Genomic DNA, 23,453 nt, shown 5'->3' with positions numbered 1-23,453 from the left:
CATCAGAGCTTTAGACAGTTTTAAACATCACCAGCAGAGGAACTTCACAGAACAACTATCAAATCTCAAACAGGACACATGTTCAATGAAATATCAAAATAATGAACTAATGCTCAGTTAAGATCTGATCTGTTGCAGTAATAAAAAAAAATACATTTCAGTGCTGCAGTGATGTTGCCCAAAAAAACAAACAAAGAAAAAACTCTGGCATTACAGTAAATGCTCTCTATCTCTCTCTCTCTCTCTCTCTCTCTCTCTCTCTCTCTCTCTCTCTCTCTTTCTCTCTCGTTTTCTCTCTCCCCAGGTCTATTTAAAGGCTCCTATGATCTTGAATGGGGTGTGTGTGATCTGGAGAGGATGGATTGACCTACAGAGGCTGGATGGGATGGGATACCTTGAGTACGATGAGGAGAGGGCGCAGGTAACACAGCACATGTATACAGACAGAGCAAAGCTGAAGTCATGGAGTTAAAGGGAAATTTCGGTTTATTTCAACCTGTCTCCTATCGTCCTAAATTTGTTTCAAGTGACTAGTGACATAAAAATAATAGTTAGCATGTTTGCCGTTAGCCTAGATACAGCCAGGGCGCATAGCAGCATCAGACCTGTTAAAACGTAAGTGAACGGGCAACCTTCAAGTGCAAAGTTAGTCCACAAAACAAGCTTTTTTTCCACAAAGACGCCTCATATCGTTAGGATAAATGTCAGAGAACATATAGAAAGCGACATGTAAACGTGTTGTCTTACCTGTCCGGTGTGATGCCATGTTTGTTTACATTTAGCTCCAAAGCGCGGCCAAAATATGGCGAGCTCTAGATAAAGCCCAGCTGGATACTACTCCAGGTGGAGGTGTCTCATCCTCGGTCACATCCAGACCTTGAAAATAAGGCTGCAACCGGTCCCATTCCTTGCAACAGAGGCATTCCTCTTCTGTGGGCACTGGGGCACAGCATTCACAGGTAACGTTACACCACCAATCTCCAGAGCTACACAGCCTTGCAGCAGCCATTCTTCCTCTCTCGTCCTCTACCTGTTGCGCCTCTCTCTCTCTCCTCCTCCGTTCTTCAGTTTCACGAAGCTCTTCGTCAGTGTATTCTGGCTCAAATAAATTGTTTACCATTTAGCTCTGCTTTCCAAAGCGCAGCCGAAATCTCACGAGAACAAGCAGCAGCAGCTGGAAGGCAGAACCGGACAGTAGCCTGAAAAGTTCATTCATTTATTTTATGAAAGATTTATAGAATAATGGCTGACTTTTTGCCAGACTTTGATTTTGTTTGATGGCCGCCCTTATTTATTTGAGCCAGAATACACTGACGAAGAGCTTTGTGAAATTGAAGAACGGAGGAGGAGAGAGAGAGAGGCGCAACAGGTAGAGGACAAGAGAGGAGGAATGGCTGCTGCAAGGTTGCGTAGCTCTGGAGATTGGTGGTGTACCTGTCGATGCTGTGCCCCAGTGCCCACAGAAGAGGAATGCCTCTGTTGCAAGGAATGGGACCGGTTGCAGCCTTATTTTCAAGGTCTGGATGTGACCGAGGACGAGACACCTCCACCTGGAGTAGTATCCAGCTGGGCTTTACCTAGAGCTCGCCATATTTCTGCCACGCTTTGGAAAGCAGAGCTGAATGGTAAACAAACATGGCGCCATACCGGTAAGGTAAGACAACACGTTTACATGTCGTTTTCTATATGTTCTCTGATATTTATCCTAACGATATGAGGCAGTCTTTGTGGAAAAAAGCTTGTTTAGTGGACTAACTTTGCACTTGAAGTATGCCCGTTCACTTACTTTTAACAGGTCTGACGCTACTATGCACCCCGGCTGTATCTAGGCTAACGGCAAACATGCTAACTATGATTTTTATGTCACTAGTCACTTAAAACAAATTTAGGACGATAGGAGACAGGTTGAAATAAACTGAAATTTCCCTTTAACATTTGGGGGGACCAAATCTTCCCCCAGAAAAAAAATAATTACAATTTGAAAACTCATTCATCATAAGTAAGTACAGCTGTACAGTATAGTACTACTCCAGTGTGCAGTAAATAAATGCTACTTCTGTCTACAGAAATTACACATGCAGCACAACATAAATGACTGACACTTAGACTTCACATGGGCTATTTGACCATATTTATGTAATAAAGACATTAATTTTAGTTGAGTACACTCGTGAGCTGTGTTCTGCTGGGGTATGGCAACACCACTTGGACAAACCTCATGCAGAACTGCAGTACACTGTGACACTAGAACCAGTGGTCATAATGATAAAGGCAATTTGTTAAGTTTGTTCATGATAATGATTTGCAAATAATTTCAGATACTTGTTTACATTTTATGTAAACCAATTTTACACTGCCTCTTTAAGTAAGGAATTTCACACAGTTATGGCGCCTTACAGCCTTACCACTCTGTCTGATCGTGGAATGAGGGAACAGAGTTGTCTTGCCTTCGAGCTGGCATTGGAGGTAGCAACAGCGCTGAATCAATGTCTCTATAAAGAGGACAGCCAGCAGGACGGGATCATGGGAGGTGTGATGTTTTGACGAAGTGTTATGTGTGCAGCCACCTCACAAGATAAGAATAAAAAAGAAATAGGAGATAGCAGTTAGCCGCTAACTCAAAGAAGTAGAAAAATAGTCACAAATGTCCACAAATTGGGAAAACAATGAGGTCTTGGAGCTCCTTACCCTTGGAGCAGCAGAGGAGATCAGCCGCCATATAACAGACAGTAAATGATTGTTATTGCCATGTCAGTGTTATTATCTACAAAGTACTGCCGCTGCATATGTTATATGTGATACTGTAGGCTGAATTGTGTTACATGTCACACCTGTTATGCCTCTTTTGATTCCACAATGCTGTCTAAAATCACACACTGAAGCAGCATGATGCTGCTGTTGATTGGTTGTGTGTAAAAATACAAAGGCAACATAAAGGAGGGACTTCCTAGCGGCCCTATAGCACAGTCTTTGTGTAAACAGGGCCATAATTACTTCCTTGAGACAGGGTGATGTATTCTCTGCATCCTTCTTGACAGATCTTAATCTTTTCCTCCTGAAGTCATATCCCTGTCTCTGTCATGTGTAAACAGAATTAATTCTCACTCTCTGTCTGTGTGTGTGTTTGTACAGCAAGAAGATGCTTTGGCCCAGGCAGCGTTTGAAGAAGCTCGACGCAGAACCAGAGACTTTGAAGAAAGAGACCGATCACACAGAGAGGATCTAGAGGTGAGAGGACCCTGTGAAGGTGATGTTTATAGAGGACTATATAGAGGAATCTGCCATCTCAAAGACAAGTGGACTGTTACTGGACAGTGTAGCTCCAAAGTGCGCTTCCTCTTTAAACCTATCTTAACCTCACAAAGCCAGCCTAAATGCCATAATGTCATAAACAGCCACCCTCCTGACTCTCATCAACCACTTCTGTAAAAGTAACCTAACACCATACTGAAATACATTGTTTCACTTCAGGTCTGTTGCACCTCTGACCACAGCCATCATCTCCGTTGGGTGTGCTCCACTGCACCTGTAAGCGCACCCAACGGAGATGATTCAGTGGCCACACCCTGAGTACACTTTTACATTAGTGGAGGTTATCAAATACAAGAATTACAGCTGCTATTAAGTTGATGTCTGAGTGAAGCTGTTACTTTTGTACAGGGGTTTTTCACGCTGTATTTCCTGAGAGTGGAAGTCGGCACAGGCACTGGAGACATACTTACAGTATGTCTACTTGCCGGTCAGTGAAAATATAGACTGTAGAGGGTAACAAATGATTTCAGTGGAGTCTCTTCACAACCTGCTGTAGACTACAGTGACTGATGTCAACAGATTTGCCGACAAGTTCTCATTTACTTCAGTTTAAAACTTTGGCCAACAATTAACAAAGCTAAGTGTTTTACACATGAAGTGAAAAAGTCATATCATCCTAAATTGGATAAATAGATAAATGGATAAATGGATGTTGAGTGTATCCCATCATGCAGTTAGTCATAGCTAGGTTTTGCAATTTAAAACATTTTTAAAACAGTTAAAATTCTCATATTTTCCCTTTTGATATATGCAGTGTCAGAGATATTACATGGAGCTAAGTTAGCACACACATGCAAGTTTTTATTATCATCTATTATGACAAGTTTCCATTTAGATTTTAGTGTAATATCTACCCTCAGGTACTTAAACTTAAAGGTGGTGAAGAATAGTCATGGTCAGGGCAAGGGACGGTAGCTGCAGCTGCTGAGGTGATGTCCTACTGATGCCCTGACATCAACGTCAAGTCACTCACAAGCCCTCTCAGATGGCAAGATGCTGTTTCCAGCTTCTTTCCCAGTTGTGCCAGACAAAACTCAATGGAATAGTTCAATTTTTAGGATGGAGATGAATAGATATCCTCATTATCAAAATGAAAACTCTAGACATAGTTGGTGCCCTCGTCTATTCTGATTGCTGTAACCCAGCGAGCTCCCAATCCATCATCTAATTGACAGTCATAGAAACTTAAAGTGATGATGCTTTTGCTTGTTGTTAGAACAACATGACGCACAGCAGTCACTTATGCAACTGATTGTGCCACAGTTATGCTCCATTTCTCAATGGGAGTGGTAGAGAATCTGAAGTGAGTCTCTGAAGATTGTCTACTACTGTCGACTCTCGGATCACACAGCGTGAAAAGCCCCTATTTGAAACGAGTCCTCCCTCGGCAGACCACAGAGAACAAAGTGAAATTTAAAGTTTTGTGGGCTGTCTTTGCTTGGCTAAACTCAGCCTACTGGAAATTTGCAAAGAGTATTTTTAGTTTCACGAATGAATAGTTCTAAAGCAGGCGTCATCAGAACAGCTTGTTAACAAAACAGTTTACACTGTCTTACTCTCAAACCAATCCAAAAATTATTTTGCACTCTAAAATGACATTACATATAATTTCTAATTCTATATTGATCTGTGTTAACAGAAGACTAAACACCATTTTATGAAAGCCACAGAGTCAAATTTCCAGTAGGGTTTTCTTTGTTTAGCGCTTTGGATGGCTTAGGGTTGTGTGACGTGTGGTTGTGTGCTTTTACAGAATGTTTTTGATTTAAATAGTATTTTTACAGTTTGAATCATAGGTCTAGTGCATGATCAGTTTGATGATAAATCTAATCTGATAATTGACTTGATATTATTGATCTATTGAATGACTGATTCAGTTTTCTCAGATGTCCCAAAAGCCTCAGGAGGGAAAGTAGTTGATTTACTTTGTGCTGCAGATCACAGAAAAATAACAATACAATAACAATAACAACTGTAATAGACAAATTCCATAAATGTAAATTTAATTGAATTTTGTTAACTGAATTATCATCATGTACAAGTTTGTGCTGTTTGCAGTGTCTTACATATACACAAATTCAGATATTCATATGCTGTCAGTTTGAATTTTGTAATCGTCCCAAATGCATTTTAACTACTTGAGACTTTCCCAGCAAGGCTTTGGGGAGATCAATGGCATCCTTCCTAAGTTGTCGAAGTTACGAATGAACCCCAAATTGTTTATTTTTTAGGACCCTGTGGTTTCTAAAATCTGGGACTGATGACACACAGACAGACAGCCAGCAGAACAGAACAGGGTCTGTGTCCTTCATTTCTCACCATCTATCACACTGTCATGCACTAAACCACCCTGTGTGTATGTGCATGTGTGTGTGGTTGTGTGTGCATATGTGTGTGCACGTGTGTCCAACTGTTTAATTTATGTATGAGCAATATTGTGTTTGTCCATTATTTTCTGTGTGCCTGTGACCACAGGCAGCTGTGTGTGTTTTAATTTTCATGTATGTGTGCGTTTGTTAGTGTGTCTATATGTGAATATGCATGCACTTCTAATGGATTTTATGACTGTAACATCTGCTCCTGCTTGTTTGAAGAGGAGCTATTATGCTTTTCCTTATTTTCTGTCGTATTTATAATATTACAATGTTAGGTACTCATATTAAATCTAGCCAGAGTTTCAAATAATGTGGTACACGAATGTAAAAGTAATCCCTGTGAGCAAAACCCTCAGGCTTCAGACTGTTCTGAATACTCAGTTTCCAACATCTTTTCTACTCTTAAGACAAGCTGATGTCAACTTGTAATGGATTTCCTCATATGGTAATCTGTTCCAGGCACTCTGCTGCAATTGTTTACATTCTGTAACTGACACTGCTACATGTAGCTACATGCTAACATCAGGAAAACATGTCATTTTGGTTGCCAGTGTTGATAATCTTTCCTTGATTTCATATCATATTCCTGCTGGAGCTTTTATTGGTAATATCCAATGGGAACAAGTGCTGCTATATCAAATAATATTTCCCCACCTGCAAGTACAGTGCTACATGTAGCTACATGCTCACGTCTTGGAAACTTGCAATCTAGGTTGCCAGTGTTGTTGATTTATGATCAATCCTGCTGAATCATGCACGGTTGTGAAAATTTTTGTTTATAAGCTTTTATTAGTAATTTTTCATAGTAGAAGGTGCCACTGTTGTTATAGATTTGTTGTTACATATTCATTCCCCAGCTGCAATTAAAGTGCGGAGAGGCCGAGATACGGAAGACCCAAAACACTGACCAATCAGAGCAGGCTGGGCTTTTTCAGGAGAAAAGCTTGAAGTGACAGAGAACAGGTAGAACAGGTACATTCAGGCTGACAGTATAACTAAAATAGTTTTTTTTTTAACATTAAAGCATCTAAACATGTTCTAGTACAAACCCAAAATACAAGTATGAACCTTAAATTGAGCAGAATAGGTCCCCTTTAAAGCTTGTGTGTCGTGAGACAGAAATAGCAAGATGTAACCATTTCACAGCTAGTTTGCACCCTGACACGAACATCCCCCCTCTACCCCCCCACCCACCCACACACACACACACACACACACACACGCCCACAAGACCTACCACAGCTTTTCAACACATGGTCCTGCACAAATTAAAGAGAAAGGAAAAGCAGGAACTCGGCACATGAAGAGAACAGAGGGCTGAGACAAACACAGATGAGGGGAACAGAAAGACAGCAGAGAAAGAAAAGAAAGAGAGGCATTTATTGAAGGTCGTCTTTCATCTGACTGATCTCGTGTTTCCTCCCTGAGGCTCAAGGAGAGAAAGAAAACCCTGTGTCCCTGGCTGAATCAATATAAGTACCATCACTATCCCCCAAAATACCTATATACCCATATAAAAAAGGCATTTGATTTGGTAATGGGAAAGATTTAGGTTAAATAAAAAAAATGGAAACTTTGTCCCACTTTAGATTAAATTCTGGTCTCCTAGAGAGTACTCCAGACATTTCTCTACTAAATCATACATCACATTTTTTTTCACTGGCATAGGCTTCCTTAGTATTTAAATAAACTATGTTAAACAGTCAAGTGATAGTTCTTTTAACAAGTTTCTTGAAGGTGAAGTTACAGGAGTAGTCCAACATTTTGGGAGAAACACATTTTAGGTTTCTTTTAGGTCTCTAGCCTCTTTGCTAGTCCAGCTCAGGATAAAGACTGGAAACACTGAAAAACAGCTAGCCCCCAAAGTAAAAAAGAAAAGTAATGAATACCATAAATCTAAACTGATTCATTCGTAGGTCTAAATTTAATCGCTAGTTGTAGTTTTAAAACTGGTCTCCAAGGTAGGAGATAAACTTTTGCCAACATTACCTGCAGGAAAAAGATTCACATTGCCTCTCAGGGCTTTCAAAGTTTTTCTTGCAAATAAATTCATAAGACAAATAAACACAAAATTATAATTTTTTACCACTAGCTGTGTGTTCTTTTTTTCTTTTGTTTTGTTTTTAATCAAATACATTTCTTTGCATCCAGTTCACTCCCTGACCATTCTAATGAATGCACTCAGTCAAAACACCAAACACACCACAGTAAGTGTTATTTCCGTGGAGTAAGCACATTTGTGGATAGAGCAATTATATACAGAAAGAAATAATTTTAAATCCAAGCACTAGCTCTGACGCTCTTTTTACGGCACATCAGATCCATTTTTGTCTCTACCAGAGCATGTGAGCGTGCTTTTAACAGCATGCAGTGCAGCTCTCCCTAGATGTGATTTCGAATTTAACGAAAATTAATAAACCTCAGGATCAAACATGTACTTTCAGAATTTTGGATGATTTATGACTGTTTTTCTTCTCTGACAAAACTGATAAATGCGGGATGGTTATAATCTCTTTATGGAGACATCATAAGCTGAAAACAGTTTAGAATTCTACAGGTTTGACTGTACAGATGCCAAAAGTTCTAAAATACCTTCATATATTTTTGCTCACAATCTGAACAGTCCTTAGAAATTAAATCTTGTCCTTTTTAGGTTGTTTATTTGGCTGATATTCCTAAACTGAGGCCCTGGGCACACAGAGTGCAGTGCAGTAGCAATGTCAATAGAGTGTTGGTAGAGAGGATTAGACAAGCTGTTGCAAAATTAGTTTCATAACAAAATAAATATGCATATGAATCAAATTTTAGAGTTCAGATTGCTAGGAACAGCAGTCACAGAGATGCAGATGTGCTTTAAGCTGTTTCTCAGGGTGTGACTGACGAGCATTGCTGAATAGCTGCACAGATTCAGCCTCTGCATTTCTGTGGTCTGAACTCCACCTCTCATTCTGCCTCCCTTTGTCTTCAGTTGGCTGATCTAGTTATCTGTCTGTACTGTTAACTTCTTGTGTCTGTCTGGCATATAGAAAAGGAAAGACATGTATGCATTTGTTGCACAGTATGAAGTTAAATAAACTGAGATGATTCCATGTATATTTATAGTCTACATTTGTAGAACATACATTTTGATTTCCGCTCTTGAAAATCAATAATAGATGATCAGGCAGAGAAGCAGAAATGCACAAGCGTGGCACAACGAGCAGTGGGGGAGAGAGGATAGCAGAAACAGAGAAGGAGAAATATGTGAAATATGAAGAAGTTAAATAAGGCAAGACATGGCAGAAAGGGTCTGGTATACAGTTATACGATAGTATAGGCATACATTTGGCATGTCTGCATCGTGCATGAATGATAATATCTTTGAAAAATACTATTTGAACAACATTTCAGTAGCCTGGCATCGTCAGCCCAGTTTGCAAATGCGAATTAATCTGGAATCTCTCAGTTCATTTTTGATTTCCCATGGGACGCTATCAACGGCTGTAGATCAAAATGCCTCTGGAAACAATTGCATAAACTTACAGCCAATCACAGCAATAAAACTTGATGTAGCACTGAGCGACAGGCAAATGTTAACAGTCTACAGCATGCAGAGATCAGATTAGCTGTGATGGTGTAGCATTAGTATGTCTGTGAATGAGTGTTGCCATTTTTGCCGTCAGAATTTAGAAATAGTACTTCAGCAGCTATCTTGATTGTTTTTGAAAATGCCTTAACTGTCTCGGGTATTCCCTCTATGGGGTCCCTGGTTCAAGGGTGCGCCACTGCGGTCATTGATATGTTTCCAGGGTCTTATGTTTCCCAGATTTATATGACACATAACTGGGACACGACAAAGGGTCTTATGTTCCCCAGCTCTGTATTTTCATAGTATGACATCAGTTAGGCTAGGGGACTAAAGTCATGACTCTAAGAGTAATGAAACTGTATTAGCTAGGTTTAATTCTCATTTCTAAACAGACTGAGGTTACAAAAAGCTAAAAGGGTCAGGTTAATACAAAATATCCATAAAAACTGACTACCCCCATCTCCAAACAGGTTAAGGTAGCAAGACCAAAAGCTTCACATGCACTCTTTTTCGTCAGTTTTAATCCTACAATTGAGTCTATTAGCTCTTTGTCTGATATGTCTTATGTACTGACAGGGAGAATAAACCAACACAAATTTAGGAACGAAGACTGACAAGAAAGTGGCATGAACACAACAGAAGGATTGATGTGTGTCAACAGATTATTGAAAAGGGGAGTTTAGGAACCTGGGAACATACTAGATGCGCTTGAACGCAAGCCAAAAATGACATCATCATGTATTTTGCATTAAGTGCAAAGGCTCCACAAGTTGTCACTGTATCAAACCTGCCCTACATGTGATAAACAACTGTGACTGGCAAAGAAAAAAAAAATCAAATAAAACATGTGCTTGCAGATTATTCTTTTTCCCGGGCTAACATTTCAGTATAATTTACATAGAGCACACACAAGGTCTTGACTGATATACAATATAATTGTAACAATGTTTTGTCTGATGTCGCCACAAGTGGTATTCACCATCTAAACATTTAGCATTTTCAAGCCAGTATCTCAGTCTGAGAAAACATGTCTAAAACATTCCTTAAACATACCACTGAAACCCAGAATAAGGAAGATGTTAAAGCTTATCAGCAGCTGTAAATGAAACCATTAGATTTACTTATGTGTTGACTTCCTGTATGATCAGTAACAGTTAGCGTGAATTCATAATAAGCGCGTCCACATTTTGCCCCTTTTTGCCCACTGTCATTAGCAGTTAATCAGCTGTCCTTTGGCTCATGACCAGTCTCTTTACAACGTCATGTGCAAATCTGAGAATCCATTTGGAAGTTAAGCACCTTTTTTGTGAGAGGCCGCTCCCATTGCAACCCCCCCCCTTTTAGGCAATTGGTATGAACACAACACACACCCTCACACATACACACTCACACATACACACACGACCTCTTTGCCAAATTTCAGCCTCCTAGGGCAAAAACTGTAGCCGCCAAAGGGCGGGGGAATCTTCGCGGGCCGGCCGGCTGAGTAATTTCAAATCCATTTGTTTTATTGAGATGAGTTTCATTTCAGTAAAGCTCAGCAGGAAAGCAGTGGAGTCTTTTTTTCACTGGGTGCTCTCAGAATATGAAGCTGTTTCCCCTATAATTCCTGAGGCCTTGTCATTTTGGCAGATACAACATTTTTCATCCAAAAGAAGTGATATTCCAGTCATTCAAGGTCAGGAGGTACCTGTCAGCATGATGGATGGAGAAGCAATAGATCGAGAAGAAATGCGCCTTTTAACTTCACTCACATGCACATGTACACACACACACACACACACACACACACACACACACACACACACACACATACACAAGTGCTCAGCAGAAAGAGATTTGGTGGTGAATGATGAGCTGGCACTGAAAGCATTAATATATCATTAGTATTGATCCCCATCAGACCCCCTGCTTTGACTTACACACATACACACACACACACACACACACACACACACACACACGCAGATACTGTACAGGCACATGTGCACAAACTCGCAGATACAGCAAATCTGCTCTAAGTTCGTCACTGAGCGCACACACACACACACACACACACACACACACACACACACACACAAACTCTAGTATTGAATTGTGGTTAAGCAGCCTATAGTGGCCTAGCAGGCTTCCATCTGTGTGTGGATCAATACAGAAAACTCTCCTGCCCTTATGATTAGCAAAGACCACTCCCTTCTACAAAGACAAACACTACACGGCAGCAGTGATGCTGAGTGAAAGAGAAGTGGCATTATGTTTGTTTTCCACTTCATAAACTCAAAGTCCTCTGTGTTCACATCCACATTTCTACAGGCCAACTTTTACAGATTTTATTGCAGATCAAATCTCGTCAGTGTCCATCATATGAAAGTATTTTAAATCCCTCCAACCTCAATAGCATGTAACTAATATTGTAAATTATAAACAGATACAAATATTTGCTTAAAAGGAGGGACTTTAATGAGCAGGAAGTCATCTGGTCTTCATTGTTTTCTGACTTTAATTTATACATCATACTTCATTCATTTTGCTGAGCACATAATGACAAAAATGTGACGCGAAACTCAGGTTGAATAGGCCTCTCGCTCCCAGCAGACATTTTGACTTTGGCTTACACGGGTGTAACTAATCACATGATTAACTGCTGCATGCCACTGCAATAATTGCTGCAGCAAACAGTTATTAGTTCCACCTGTGCTACTCCTACTGTGACAAGTCAAAATGCTCTCTGTCTCTGAATAAGATTCATTTAGGAACGATAAAAGGAAAAGAGTGCTCTGATGCTGGCAACACGTACAGGAAGAAGTGGACAGACAGTTGACAGGAAAGAAAAGACAAGATGGAGATGCAGGCAAATTTAAAATATAATTGCCATGAGGGGTTTTTTTTTAAATTGCTTTTTGAATCACTGCATAATAGCAGATGTTTAAAAAAAGAAAGGAAAAAAAACAGTGAACATTTTTCAACAATTTAAATCAAATTAAATGAATTTTTTTTTAGTTCTGCAAGGTCCAAGATTAAATTCAAAAACATTCAATAACAATTTTTCTTTCCTTTTTTTCAAAATTGGGGCAAGGCCAAGAAGGTTTGGGAATCACTGCATCAGTATTGTTTATTGTAACTCCACATCAAGTCCTAATTGTACGGAAGTGTAATGCATTCACTGGAGATAAAAGCATTTGCCCTGTTTATCTCAGAAATTCAGAAAACAGAGCAGATTTTTTTGTTTTCCTCAAGTGACAGTATTAGCTTCTGTATAACTGAGCCACACACACATATATCTGATAGCAGCAGTTTGATAAAGCAACAGAAGCTTCCCAGAGGAGACAGACAGAAACTGGAGTCAGTCTGGCTGTGAGGAGTCAAAATGGTAGTATGACATACTGTACGTGTGTGCATGTGACTGTGTGTATGTTGCTATTATGGTGAGTCATTGAGATGACACAAACTACATTCCAGATGAACTAAGCGACCCCTTTACTATCTCTGTCTGCATTTCTGTCTGCTCTGCTCTCTGCCTCACCTCTCCTCACACTTTGTCACCCCCTCCCTGCCTCCCGATGTCCCTCAGCTATCACTTAAGTGTAAACATATAACCACAGGTATTTCTTTTTTTTTTTACAGCAGCAGCAGGTCATGCCACAGGCTCATAAACACACACACGCACCACACTGCACCCACTCATGAAATATATTTAAAAGTCTTGTCATACTGATGGCTTCTCATGATGACCTAATGATCAACTTGGTGTGACTGTGTGTGTCGTTATCTGTATCAGACAGCCTGCATGTCTGCCAGTTTCTCTGTCTGTCTGTCTGTCTGTCTGCCAGCTACCTTGACTAAAATATCAACATCAGTAAAGTGTATAAACAGCAGCACTGAGCCCTGCTGTGACAGAGCTCTCTGGCCTCCTCTAGTGACACTTTGTAGAACTGCAACTTCCTTCATTGGTGCTCTCACATCAGCCTACAGTAGTAGATTATTAGTAGTATTTGTTCTCACATATGGGGTCTTGTTGGTTACCCTTTGTGCCCTTGAAATTAATATTTTATTTTAAATCTTCCACAGCATTCACAAGCAGTTAAAAAACAACAAATAAGTGGTATATAACAGGGGCGGAGCATGGAGGAGGGTGGGGGGCTTCTGATGCTCCAGCCCCAAATGTTTTCTCAAAAGCACAGAGTCTCCTGATTTATCAGCAACATTTATTTACTCCACTCCAGCATAGTATTTACACCAAATTCCTATCCTACCTTTGTTATTTAATTTAAAATTAGTAACATCAGACAATTTCTTGTCTTTTTAGGTGGCAGGAGTGAAAATTAGTCATCCTCAACATTTGTTGTATTTCAGAATGATGAAGACAGTTTAAGAACAAAACATGTCATGAATTACACATTACCATGAATCCAACATATTATTAGCAAAGATAAATGAGCCTATTCACTAAAATAATAGTAATTTACAATACACAACATTAATGATAGGCTGTAACCATGAATCCTTGTGCAGTCATGTGAGGTACCTAATGCTACGTCACTGTGCAGAACCTATCCGTAATAGCGAGGTGAAGCAGTTAGCTAACAGCTGGGTACTCCTTAAACATATTGGCCAGCTAGCTTTATTATTATTCCAAGTGTACAGATATTGTACAGATCGTTTAGCCAAGCAAGAGACTGTGACATACTGTCAGAGTTAAAGGCCCCCAGAGGAAGTGCAGAGAGTTTTCTCAAGTGCAGCTCAATTTTGGGCAGTATATGTAGTAGGGGGTTCCTGGTCTGTTTCTCTTTCAGCCAGGTGGTCCTTGGCCTAAAAAATGCCAAAGACCCCTGCTCTACAGGATGATTTTTATCCTTGGCAGCTATCGTGTTTTCCCCAACGATGTCCAGATTGGACATATTTTTAGTCATCCTGTTGTCTCTAATAGCTTAAAAAATAGTGGATACAGCTGCTTTAAATGTGGGGAAAAAAGTTCCCGGGGGATCAGAGTGTCGGACCCCCTCAGGTTTAGGCTGATCCATGAATGTATACAAAGTCTTGCTCCGCCCATGGTCTATAACATAGAGTTGTTGCAAGCAGATATTAGGTTGTTTTCAAGTGATCATTTTGTTAGCCATTTTTACTGATACTAAAGGATTCATAATTGGTGTATAAACAGTAGATGCGTCATAATACTAAAAAAGCTGCAACAATATATAATTATGTATCTTAACCTATAAAGAGTTCATACTTGAAAACTGTACTTAATTTATTGTCTCTTTCTTTGATCCCTTTCTTGCTATCTCCCCAATGTCTCCTCTTTCCCCCCCTCTTTCATCCTTTCATCCCTCTCTCTCCCCAGTCCAGACGACAGCAGGACCCCAGCCCTGGCTCAAACATGGCCAACGCTGACGTGGAACACAAGATGCGCTGAGGAGGAGGAGGAGGAGAAGGAGAAGCAGGAAGTAGTGAAAGGACGAAGAGGAAAACAAACAGGGCTGGCTGTCCGTTCCCTTTCAATACAATCAACTGAAAAAATATGTCAACTGAAACTGCAATTGTTGACCAATTGTTCACTATGATTACCTAACAGGTTTGATATCATTGTTTTCACATGCCAAACATTTTTTAAATGTAGAAGAAAATAAGCCTCCTGAATTGATTGAATTGAAAGTGAAGCAAGCCCTAACATAGAAGGATTAACAGGAATAAAGACACAACAGACCTGGGCAAAAAGTAGCTGAATAAAGGAAGGAACTCAAACAGTTGAATTAGCATTACAATGCAAATGTGACACATCCAAAGCTGAAGTTGTTTGTTAAGTGTTTCACAAAAAAACTTCTATATTTTTTGTCCAGGTCTAAAATGATTTGATGGATCAAGTACCAAAAGTATATTTTCTATTAAAGCAAGATGGTGAAATTAGAGGGAGAGAGGCTGTAAGGGGGCATGGAGGCCATTAGTTAAGGGAGACGGAGCAGAGAAAAGAGAGATTTGTTTGGCTCAGGGTCACGGTCGGGGCTTATCGGTCAGGATTACCAGTAGAGCATGCATCAAATGTGAGGTGTTGACAGTTTGTTAAAAAAAAAAAGAGAGAGAGAGAAAAATATCTTTGCATTGTTCAGTGTTGTGCAACACTTCACATTTGTGAACATGCCCTTGTTAACTCCAACTATACCTAGCTCACTTCCTGAAACCTGCTGTTTTCTTAGACCAAAGTTCACTTTGCTGGAAATGGAGGGAGGGGGAAGGGGGAGGGAGAGGGGGAAGGATGGGGTAAAAGACCGGGAAACTGAGTCGCGTTTTAAAAGTGGGCAGGTGGGAGGAGAGCGTCCAGAGAGAATTATGCCAGGTTGAATGGTTAAGAAGTGTTTGCTGTACTATAATATTCAAGATCATTTAAAGGTCTAGTGTGGATCTAGTGGCATCTAGCGGTGATGTCACAGAACTAACACTTCACCCGTGTGCCAAGCATGTAGGAGAACTCCAGTGGCTGGCAGGAAAACACAAAAACGTGAATGGCCCAATCGAGAACCAGTGTTTGGTTTGTTCATTCTGGGCTACTTTAGAACAACAAGGCGGACTCCCTGGGAGAGGACTCGCTCTGTATGTGGATATAAACAGCTCATTCAAAGGTACCAAAAACACAGTGATTCTTATTGTCAGGTGATTATAAACTAATGAAAACATACTTATTAATATGATATACCATTTCTGCCAATAGATGCCCCTAAACCCTACAAACTGGACCTTTAAAACATAACTGTTGTGAGATGCCCATGACTAAATAACGGTTAATGTAGCAACAACCTCGAGGCAGGACGGCTAACAGAGCAAACGGCTACAAACTCTGCTATCAACCCAGTTGGCAGAATAAATGTTGGCACTGTGCGTTTATGCAAACCACTGATTTTTTACATTTGTATGTTTCAGATGCAGCAGATATGTTTAAACTTTACATTTCTTTACATTTAAATTTTCAGTTTTATGTTGTGGCATCATCGTGGTTTATGTGTAGTTAGGTACAAGGTTTTAGGTCAGGAAAACATAATGTTTTGGGTTCAAATACTTGCTTTTGTCACTCTGGACAGATCCCAAACTCTTGCTTAAAAAGACCCGTTTGTTGGTCTTCAACTGTGGTCTGCTGCTTGGCAGCTGTCTCGCCCAGGTGTCACACCATCCACTATCCCCTCCTCCTCCTAATGAGAAACTCGGATCATATGCAGTCTAAATGTTGGATGTATAAAATGTACAAATATAACATATCTGTGGTTTGCAGAAATCTACAGTGCAACCAGTATATTATGGTGGCTGGGCTGCTGCTATCTTTGGCTCTGGAAACAATCAGAAAATGATAGGGTGTTTCTGTCGGGTGGAAGAGGCGGGTGGGGTGGGGTGGGGTGGGGTGGGGGGGGCAATCCAAACGTTCTTTGTCTTCTGAGGGTTTTGCACTATGTGATACAATCAGACTTGCTCTCCACATGGATTTTCTTCATATGCATGAAACCAAACACAGGCCTACCTATGTTCTTTATTGTTCCCTATGCAGCCTATTTATCACGAGAGCACTCTCTTTACAGCGCTTTGATGAGGAATAACTGGGTGATTCAGGTCTAAGTCATTGTGAAGCCAAATGTAGGTGGTCTCTTGCCATAGACTCAAACAGTAGCATGCTCGACTAGGTACAAAAGCATCCTTTTTTTTTAACCTAACCAGGAGGTGTCACCCAAGTGGACTTGTGAGGTGGTGTGACAGTCAGGCAAAAATAAACTCCAACCTTTTGCATGAAGGTGGAGACCCTTCATTTCAACCCCTTTCTTTTAAAATTAAGTGTATTTTTCAGTGCCACAGAGTCGTCATAACTTAACATCACTGTCTAGTGAAAACCACGTACCTCCAAATTTTGTGATTTTGAAATTTTCAGCAAAACTGAATGATTTAAGAATTCCTTGCTTCGTCACAAAACTGAAAACAGGGCTTTTTTTCTTAGCTCATGAAAAGTTGACATTCAGGAGATATGTGGTTTTTACCAAAGACGACAGAGATGTTAGGCAGCATACTGTAACATGCTACTGTTCAAGTGGATATCAAAGACACAAGCTCACAACCTCTTCAAAAACACATCAGTTGCATATGTAATATATTACTTCTGTTACTTCTACTGTTAAAAAAAATGCGAATCCAGTGTAGTTAATATCCACCTGTTGATCGATCAATCGCCCAGATATCCCTCATCATTAAAGGACTTTCAAAGCCTAAATGCAGTCAAAATACTATTCCCTGTCCTGTTACAGCACTAGTGTAATGAAATGGTATGTTTTGTTATCGTATTGTTTTGTTTGTGTGAAAGTCATGATGTTTACTTTTTATATTACTTCTCACCTCTGTATATGTATTCATTTGTGTTCATCTTTCAGCTTTGTTATGAGCTAGTAGTAGCAGCGCTAGGCTATTTTATGTCAAGTTAAGTTGGAAATTGCAAAACGTCTCCAGAAATTTGGGAGTTTTGAGGACTTTTGTTGCTTTAGTTCTGCATTGTTTCATGTGTTCCTTTTTATGAATGTTATTTTTATTGTTTTTTTTTGTTTTTTTTTTGGTAAGTAAATCCACTTCCTGGGTTAAATACATTGAATGTGGATCGACTCAAGCCCTTTTATTTTTTATATTGTGCAACTAGAAGCTCATTTCATTTTCCAGTGTGTTTTACCTTTAGTGCACTCAACGGTTTTATTATACTTGTTCAAAGCAAAAGAAAAAAAACTCTTTGTTAATTAATGCTTTTTTCTCAGTCTGACATATTAAGAATTTTGATGAGTTTACATGAGCTAAGAAAACTGGTCATTTTGATAGCCATGTGTTTGTAACATTTTACAAGATGTTTTACAGTAACGAAACATTTTTGCTCAAAATAATAGTTGAAATTTAAATGAAAAAAAAGTTATTGAAGACTTCCTACAGCGTCATAAACAAAAAACAAACCAAGTCATCAAGCTCATGGTACAACGAAGACAATGCAGGATTTTTATCCTGATGTTTGGATACTTGGGAGGACTTAATTCAGATAAGGTCAGAGAATTACTTTCTCATGGGAGATTGGGGAGAACAGCTTAAATGTTTTAATTTTTCTCAGTGTACTGATCATGCAAAGTCAGCTGGCCTCGTGACCCAGTGCTTAATTAGTTGAAGAATGTGGCAAACATACTCTTTACCTAAGGACACTTTGGTGTGCTAAGTGGTGTGTTTTTTGAGACTTGGCTGAGTTGGATATTGTTATGTGAGAGAGTCCAGCAGATGAGATGCAGTAGTGGAGTCACATTAAAGACTCTGAATGAGGGGCTGAGGCAGGTGGAGGGACAGAGAGAGGCATTAGAACATGTGGAAGCATAGTGGCTGTTATGTCTTTGAGTCTGACAGTGTAGAGGGTGGTGGAACCAGTGGGAACTGATAGAGCACTGGGTGTCAACCAGTACAATAAGAGGTTAGATGGGTGGATGGTCAGAGGCAGAAGTACAGTTTGAGATGGGCACCCCCAGGCTTATTGTATGCTTTTGGAAACCTCTAAGTCGTGAATTTATTGGTTATGTCTGTATTACAGCTAGATGATGGCCAATCAAGCTGTGTCCCTGATAAATCTTAGAAATAACATCATTCTTGGGAGTTCTCATGAAATCTGCCATGTCTGCAGTTCAGCTATATCCTTATGGATTCCAACAGTGTGCTCAGGTTAAGAAACATTAGTGAGGGAGTGACTGTAAAAGTGTCTAGGTTGTAGGTAGAAAGTGACCGCCCTGTCCTCACTACTCACTACATCAACCCAATGTATCATTAAACCATTATTTAGATGGTTACCCATGTAAAAACCTTGGTTGATACTCCATCTCTCAATTTTCTTAATGCAGGCATTAAGGCAAAAAAGAAATCACAAACATTGTCTTTCTTTCTTTCGTTTTTTTTTTAAACTGTTTATCTTCATATTTGTTTAAGTTATTTATACTTTGGTTTTATTTAGAGATCCAAAGAAGAACTCTGTGATATTTAGTGGCTTGTACACACTCTCCAAGTTTCTCCTTCCTGTGTGTGTGGTCTGTCTTTCCCTCTGTTTTAGGGTTGAGCTTGTCCTCTCGGAGGAATCTGAAATATGAGATATTCAATTCAAAATGTTGGATGTTTTTCATAATAAACGTATGAATTCTTGCATTTGTTTCTGTTGCTGTTTGTTTTTTTTACACTGAAACGGACACTTCACTGTAATTAAAGACAGGGATGTAGCACCACCACCTGGGCCCTGTGAATCATGTCTCTTACCTTTTGATTTTTATGCCTCTGCGCTGGCAATAGCCAAAGCCATCCATTGGTACGTCCATCCCATTCTCATGAATGTGGTATCTCAAAAAAGCCTTGAGGGAATTTCTTCAAATTTGGCAGAACATTCACTTGGACTCAACGATGAACTGATTAGATTTTGGTGGTCAAAGGTCACTATCAGTGTGACCTTGCATCTGTCTCATTCTTGTAAAACTGGAATCTCAAGAACACCTTGAGGGAATATCTTCAATTTTTGTACAAATGTTCACTTGGACTCAACAATGAACTGATTCGATTTTGGCCGTCACCAAGGTCATTCTAGTGAATGAAATATCTTCAGAACACCTTGAGGGAATTTCCTTAAATTTGACACAAACATCCACTTGGACTGAAGTATGAACTGATTAAAATTTGGTGGCCGCAGATCAAAGGTCAAGACTGGTGCGACCTCACAAAACATATTTTTGGCCATAACTCAAGAACTAATTATGACAAAACTTCATATAAATGTCTAATAGGATATAATAATGGAGTCAACTTCACTTTGACATCATGATATTGTTCATAAAACACTTTCCTGGCCATTAGTCAACGTCATATCTCAGGGGCAGAAGGGGAGTCATTTGGTCAGATACTGAATCGGTGACATTAATCTTGGGTGCCCACCTTAAAACTATGCTGATTGTGTAGATCTTTGGTACTGCCGGGGGGAAGATGGGTGTGAAGCATCCATGTTTTCACAGACATGGATGTAAACTGTAGGAGAAACTTGACTGGTGCGCGGAGGCATACAACTGTGGGGTAGTCAGCCTTCTCTCCCTTTCCTGTTCTTTCTTTTTTTTTCTGGAACCTTCATTTCCATGACTTGGGAAAATGACGGTGTATGTTGATTCTCCAACAATGTTAGCACTCACTCAATCTGCTTAACTCCTGCCTTGTGCGGGGGCAGATTGAACAATTAGGCCCGTTTCCACCGCAGGAACTTCGGGGTAATTTTACGGGGCTGGGTCCGTTGGTGCGTGTCTCCACCGCAGGAACCACCCCCGAAGGACAGAGTTCCAGAACTTTTACAGGGGCTAAACAAGTCCCAGCCTTGGAGTAGGTACTCAAAACGGCCCCGAAAGACTCCTGGCTGGTGCTTGGGGGTTACTTGGTGCTGATTGGATATACTCATGGAGGGGTGTGACGACAACAGAAAGCAACAAAATAGCTGGAATTTTTAAAACTCAGCAGATGAGGGTTAGCTCGTTCATATAGCTTCCGCCGCCATGTAAAAAAACTCACTAAATGGCCCATGAAAAAAATATTTTTTCCAGTGGATATCTTAGTTACAACATCATTGAGCTAGCAAAGCAGTTTTGTGTTGCTATGTGTGGTATTTATTCAGTTTTGGGAAATCACGATGTCTAGAAAGCATCAGTGGCTGCAGCTGACAGGGACAGCTAACAGCAGCAGCAAAGCTAACATCAGGACGTCATCTGTTAAAAGCCTCCCGTTGTCGGATACGGCATGAAACTACTCCAGTTAGCTCAATCATGTTGTAACTAAGACATCCGCTGGAAAAAATATTTTTTTCACGGGCCATTTAGTGAATTATTACAGACACTGCTATCAGCTAACGGCATCCCTACGTCGTCCCGGTCAAAATGGTCACGCAACGATTACATCACATCCAGAGCCCGTAACTTTACAGGAACCTTCCTCGTACTCCACTCTCTCAGTGGAGACATGGCGGTTGAGAGGGCCGAGCGAGAGGATGTTCCTGTAGTAGTTCCTGCCCCCCAAATAGTACCAGGAACTTCTTCAGGGGAAACAGGCCTAAAGACTCCCGGCTGGGGCTTGGGGATTTACTTGGTGCTGATTGGATATACTCAAGGAGGGATATGATGTCAACAGAAAGCAACAAAATAGCCAGCATTTTTAAAACTTAGCAGACGAGGGTTAGCTCGTTCATATAGCTTCCGCCCCCATGTAAAAAAACTCACTAAATGGCCCATGAAAAAAATATTTTTTCCAGCGGATATCTTAGTTACAACATGATTGAGCTAGCAAAGCAGTTTTGTGTTGCTATGTGTTGTATGTATTCAGTTTTGGGAAATCACGATGTCTAGAAAGCATCAGCTGACAGGGACAGCTAACAGCAGCAAAGCTAACATCAGGATGTCATCTGTTAAAAGCCTCCCATTGTCGGATACGACATGAAACTACTCCAGTTAGCTCAATCATGTTGTAACTAAGACATCCACTGGAAAAAAAATATTTTTTTCACGGGCCATTTAGTGAATTATTACAGACACCGCTAAGGGCTAACAGCTAACGGCGTCCCTACATCGCCCCGGTAAATGGTCGCACAACGATTCCGTCACATCCAGAGCCTGTAACTTTACAGGAACCTTCCTCGTACTCCGCTCTCAGTGGAGACACGGCGGTTGAGAGGGCCGAGCGAGAGGATGCTCCTGTAGTAGTTCCTACCCCCAAATAGTACCAGGAACTTCTTCAGTGGAGACAGGCCTATTTGTGCCTTAAAGGGGTGAGAGGAGCCTCAGAGAGCGTCCACTTTTTTTATACAAAGTTCAGTCTGTCAGCCAATTTTAATTTAGTTATGGCACAGATTATTTAGAAATAAAAAATAAACATTTCACAGGCTTTACGAGGGCCCCCCTCCCATAATCAGGCCCATGCCCCTGATTAATGATCCCACACAGCTTGGACCACACAGGTGTTTCACTTTGCCTGATGGGACTTCTTCCCAAGAATTTGTGGTGACTGTGCTTGATGGACGTTTCACTTTCACATTTGTTTTGTTTCTAATGTTAGGTCAGGAAATGAACACTTTAATAATTATTATTACTACGTAGAGTTTTTTTAACAACACAATATTCCCAGCATAGCCTCACCCTCCTTTAACAAGAGCAGTCTGATCAGCTGAAAGTGAAAACACCTGTGTGAGCATGCACAGCCTTAAAAAGGCATTTTCACAGCAGGCTTTTTGACCTGTTTCAGGAGGAAAGTTTACGACATTAGCTCCCAGTAAGTCATGATAGTGTGACAGTGAGCCAGCAGCATGCACAGTAGGACCCTGAATCTGCTAGATGGAATTGAGTCATCATTAATGTTATCATTTTCACCTGTACTTTTTGTGAAGTCACATGTCAAAATTTGTACTGTTTTAAACATATGCTCTATGTCTGAATGTATGCCTATTTTTCTGATCCTGTACACTGAATGAAAGTAGTGGAATAGATATGTTATCTCATAAATGAGAGGTGGCAAAGGAGAGCGAGCTCAAGAAGCAGCACAAAGACAAAGTAAATGTGCTCAGGGGGGTCACAAAAAATATAATGGACGCCCACGCAAAGGTTCAGCATCTGAAAATGGCCCTCCTGAGTGAGAAATGGGAGGCCTGGGAGCCAGGGTGAGAAGAAATGAAACACTAAATATGATGCTCTATATCAGCCAAAAGGAGCCAGCTGCTGAGGAGAAGAGCTAAGTGACTTTAAGAAGGAGAGAGATCACTTGTGGCCAAAAGTTGCTTTTGCTTAAGGGAGAGTCTCCCAATTTGCAAATTCAGAAATACACAATGCACTGTAAAATAATCAATTTTGATTTATTTGAATGCGGTTGTTATACCAACAAAATAACAGACAGTGCAATGTTTTAGCAGGATGGAGAAGCAATTAAATTAGGCCTTTTCATACAAACAAACAAACAAAAAAAACAGCTGACCGATAAACCTCGACATAAACAAGGTATGGACTACCTGTCAAAGGGTCTTGTTTTGTTATATCTACAATGTGTTTTGATGTTGCTTTTTATTTGTTTTCCTCCCAAAACTTTATTTAAATTTAAAATATTAAAAAATTATAGCATATAAGAAAGGAATAAAATCATGAAACAGTTGAGGCATCTATTCA

The 23,453-nt window shown here is 40.2% G+C and overlaps 1 protein-coding gene and 1 pseudogene across 4 annotated transcripts in view; both read left to right on the top strand.

Moving 5' to 3' along the window:
• The window catches only part of cbfb (core-binding factor subunit beta), a 44,947-nt gene extending 28,344 nt beyond the window's left edge, over positions 1-16,603 (top strand). Inside the window, exons 4-7 of one of the 4 annotated variants that reach the window (XM_049575105.1) lie at positions 305-421; positions 3,133-3,228; positions 5,544-5,609; positions 14,602-16,603. In XM_049575105.1, coding sequence (XP_049431062.1) covers positions 305-421; positions 3,133-3,228; positions 5,544-5,573 — 243 coding nt within the window. In that variant the 3' untranslated portion in view covers positions 5,574-5,609; positions 14,602-16,603. Of the gene's footprint in view, positions 1-304; positions 422-3,132; positions 3,229-5,543; positions 5,610-14,596 lie in introns of all 4 variants that reach the window. The other 3 variants (XM_049575104.1, XM_049575103.1, XM_049575102.1) reach the window with 3 other exon arrangements.
• LOC125887275 (uncharacterized) overlaps positions 1-23,453 on the top strand; it is a 753,166-nt pseudogene that overhangs the window by 632,627 nt on the left and 97,086 nt on the right.

The sequence above is a fragment of the Epinephelus fuscoguttatus genome, linkage group LG4 (genome assembly GCF_011397635.1).
Source record: "Epinephelus fuscoguttatus linkage group LG4, E.fuscoguttatus.final_Chr_v1".
In the NCBI taxonomy this organism is placed as follows: domain Eukaryota; kingdom Metazoa; phylum Chordata; class Actinopteri; order Perciformes; family Serranidae; genus Epinephelus; species Epinephelus fuscoguttatus.
The sequence above is the reverse complement of the archived record's forward strand: the minus strand, read 5'-3'. Positions and strand labels throughout refer to the sequence as shown.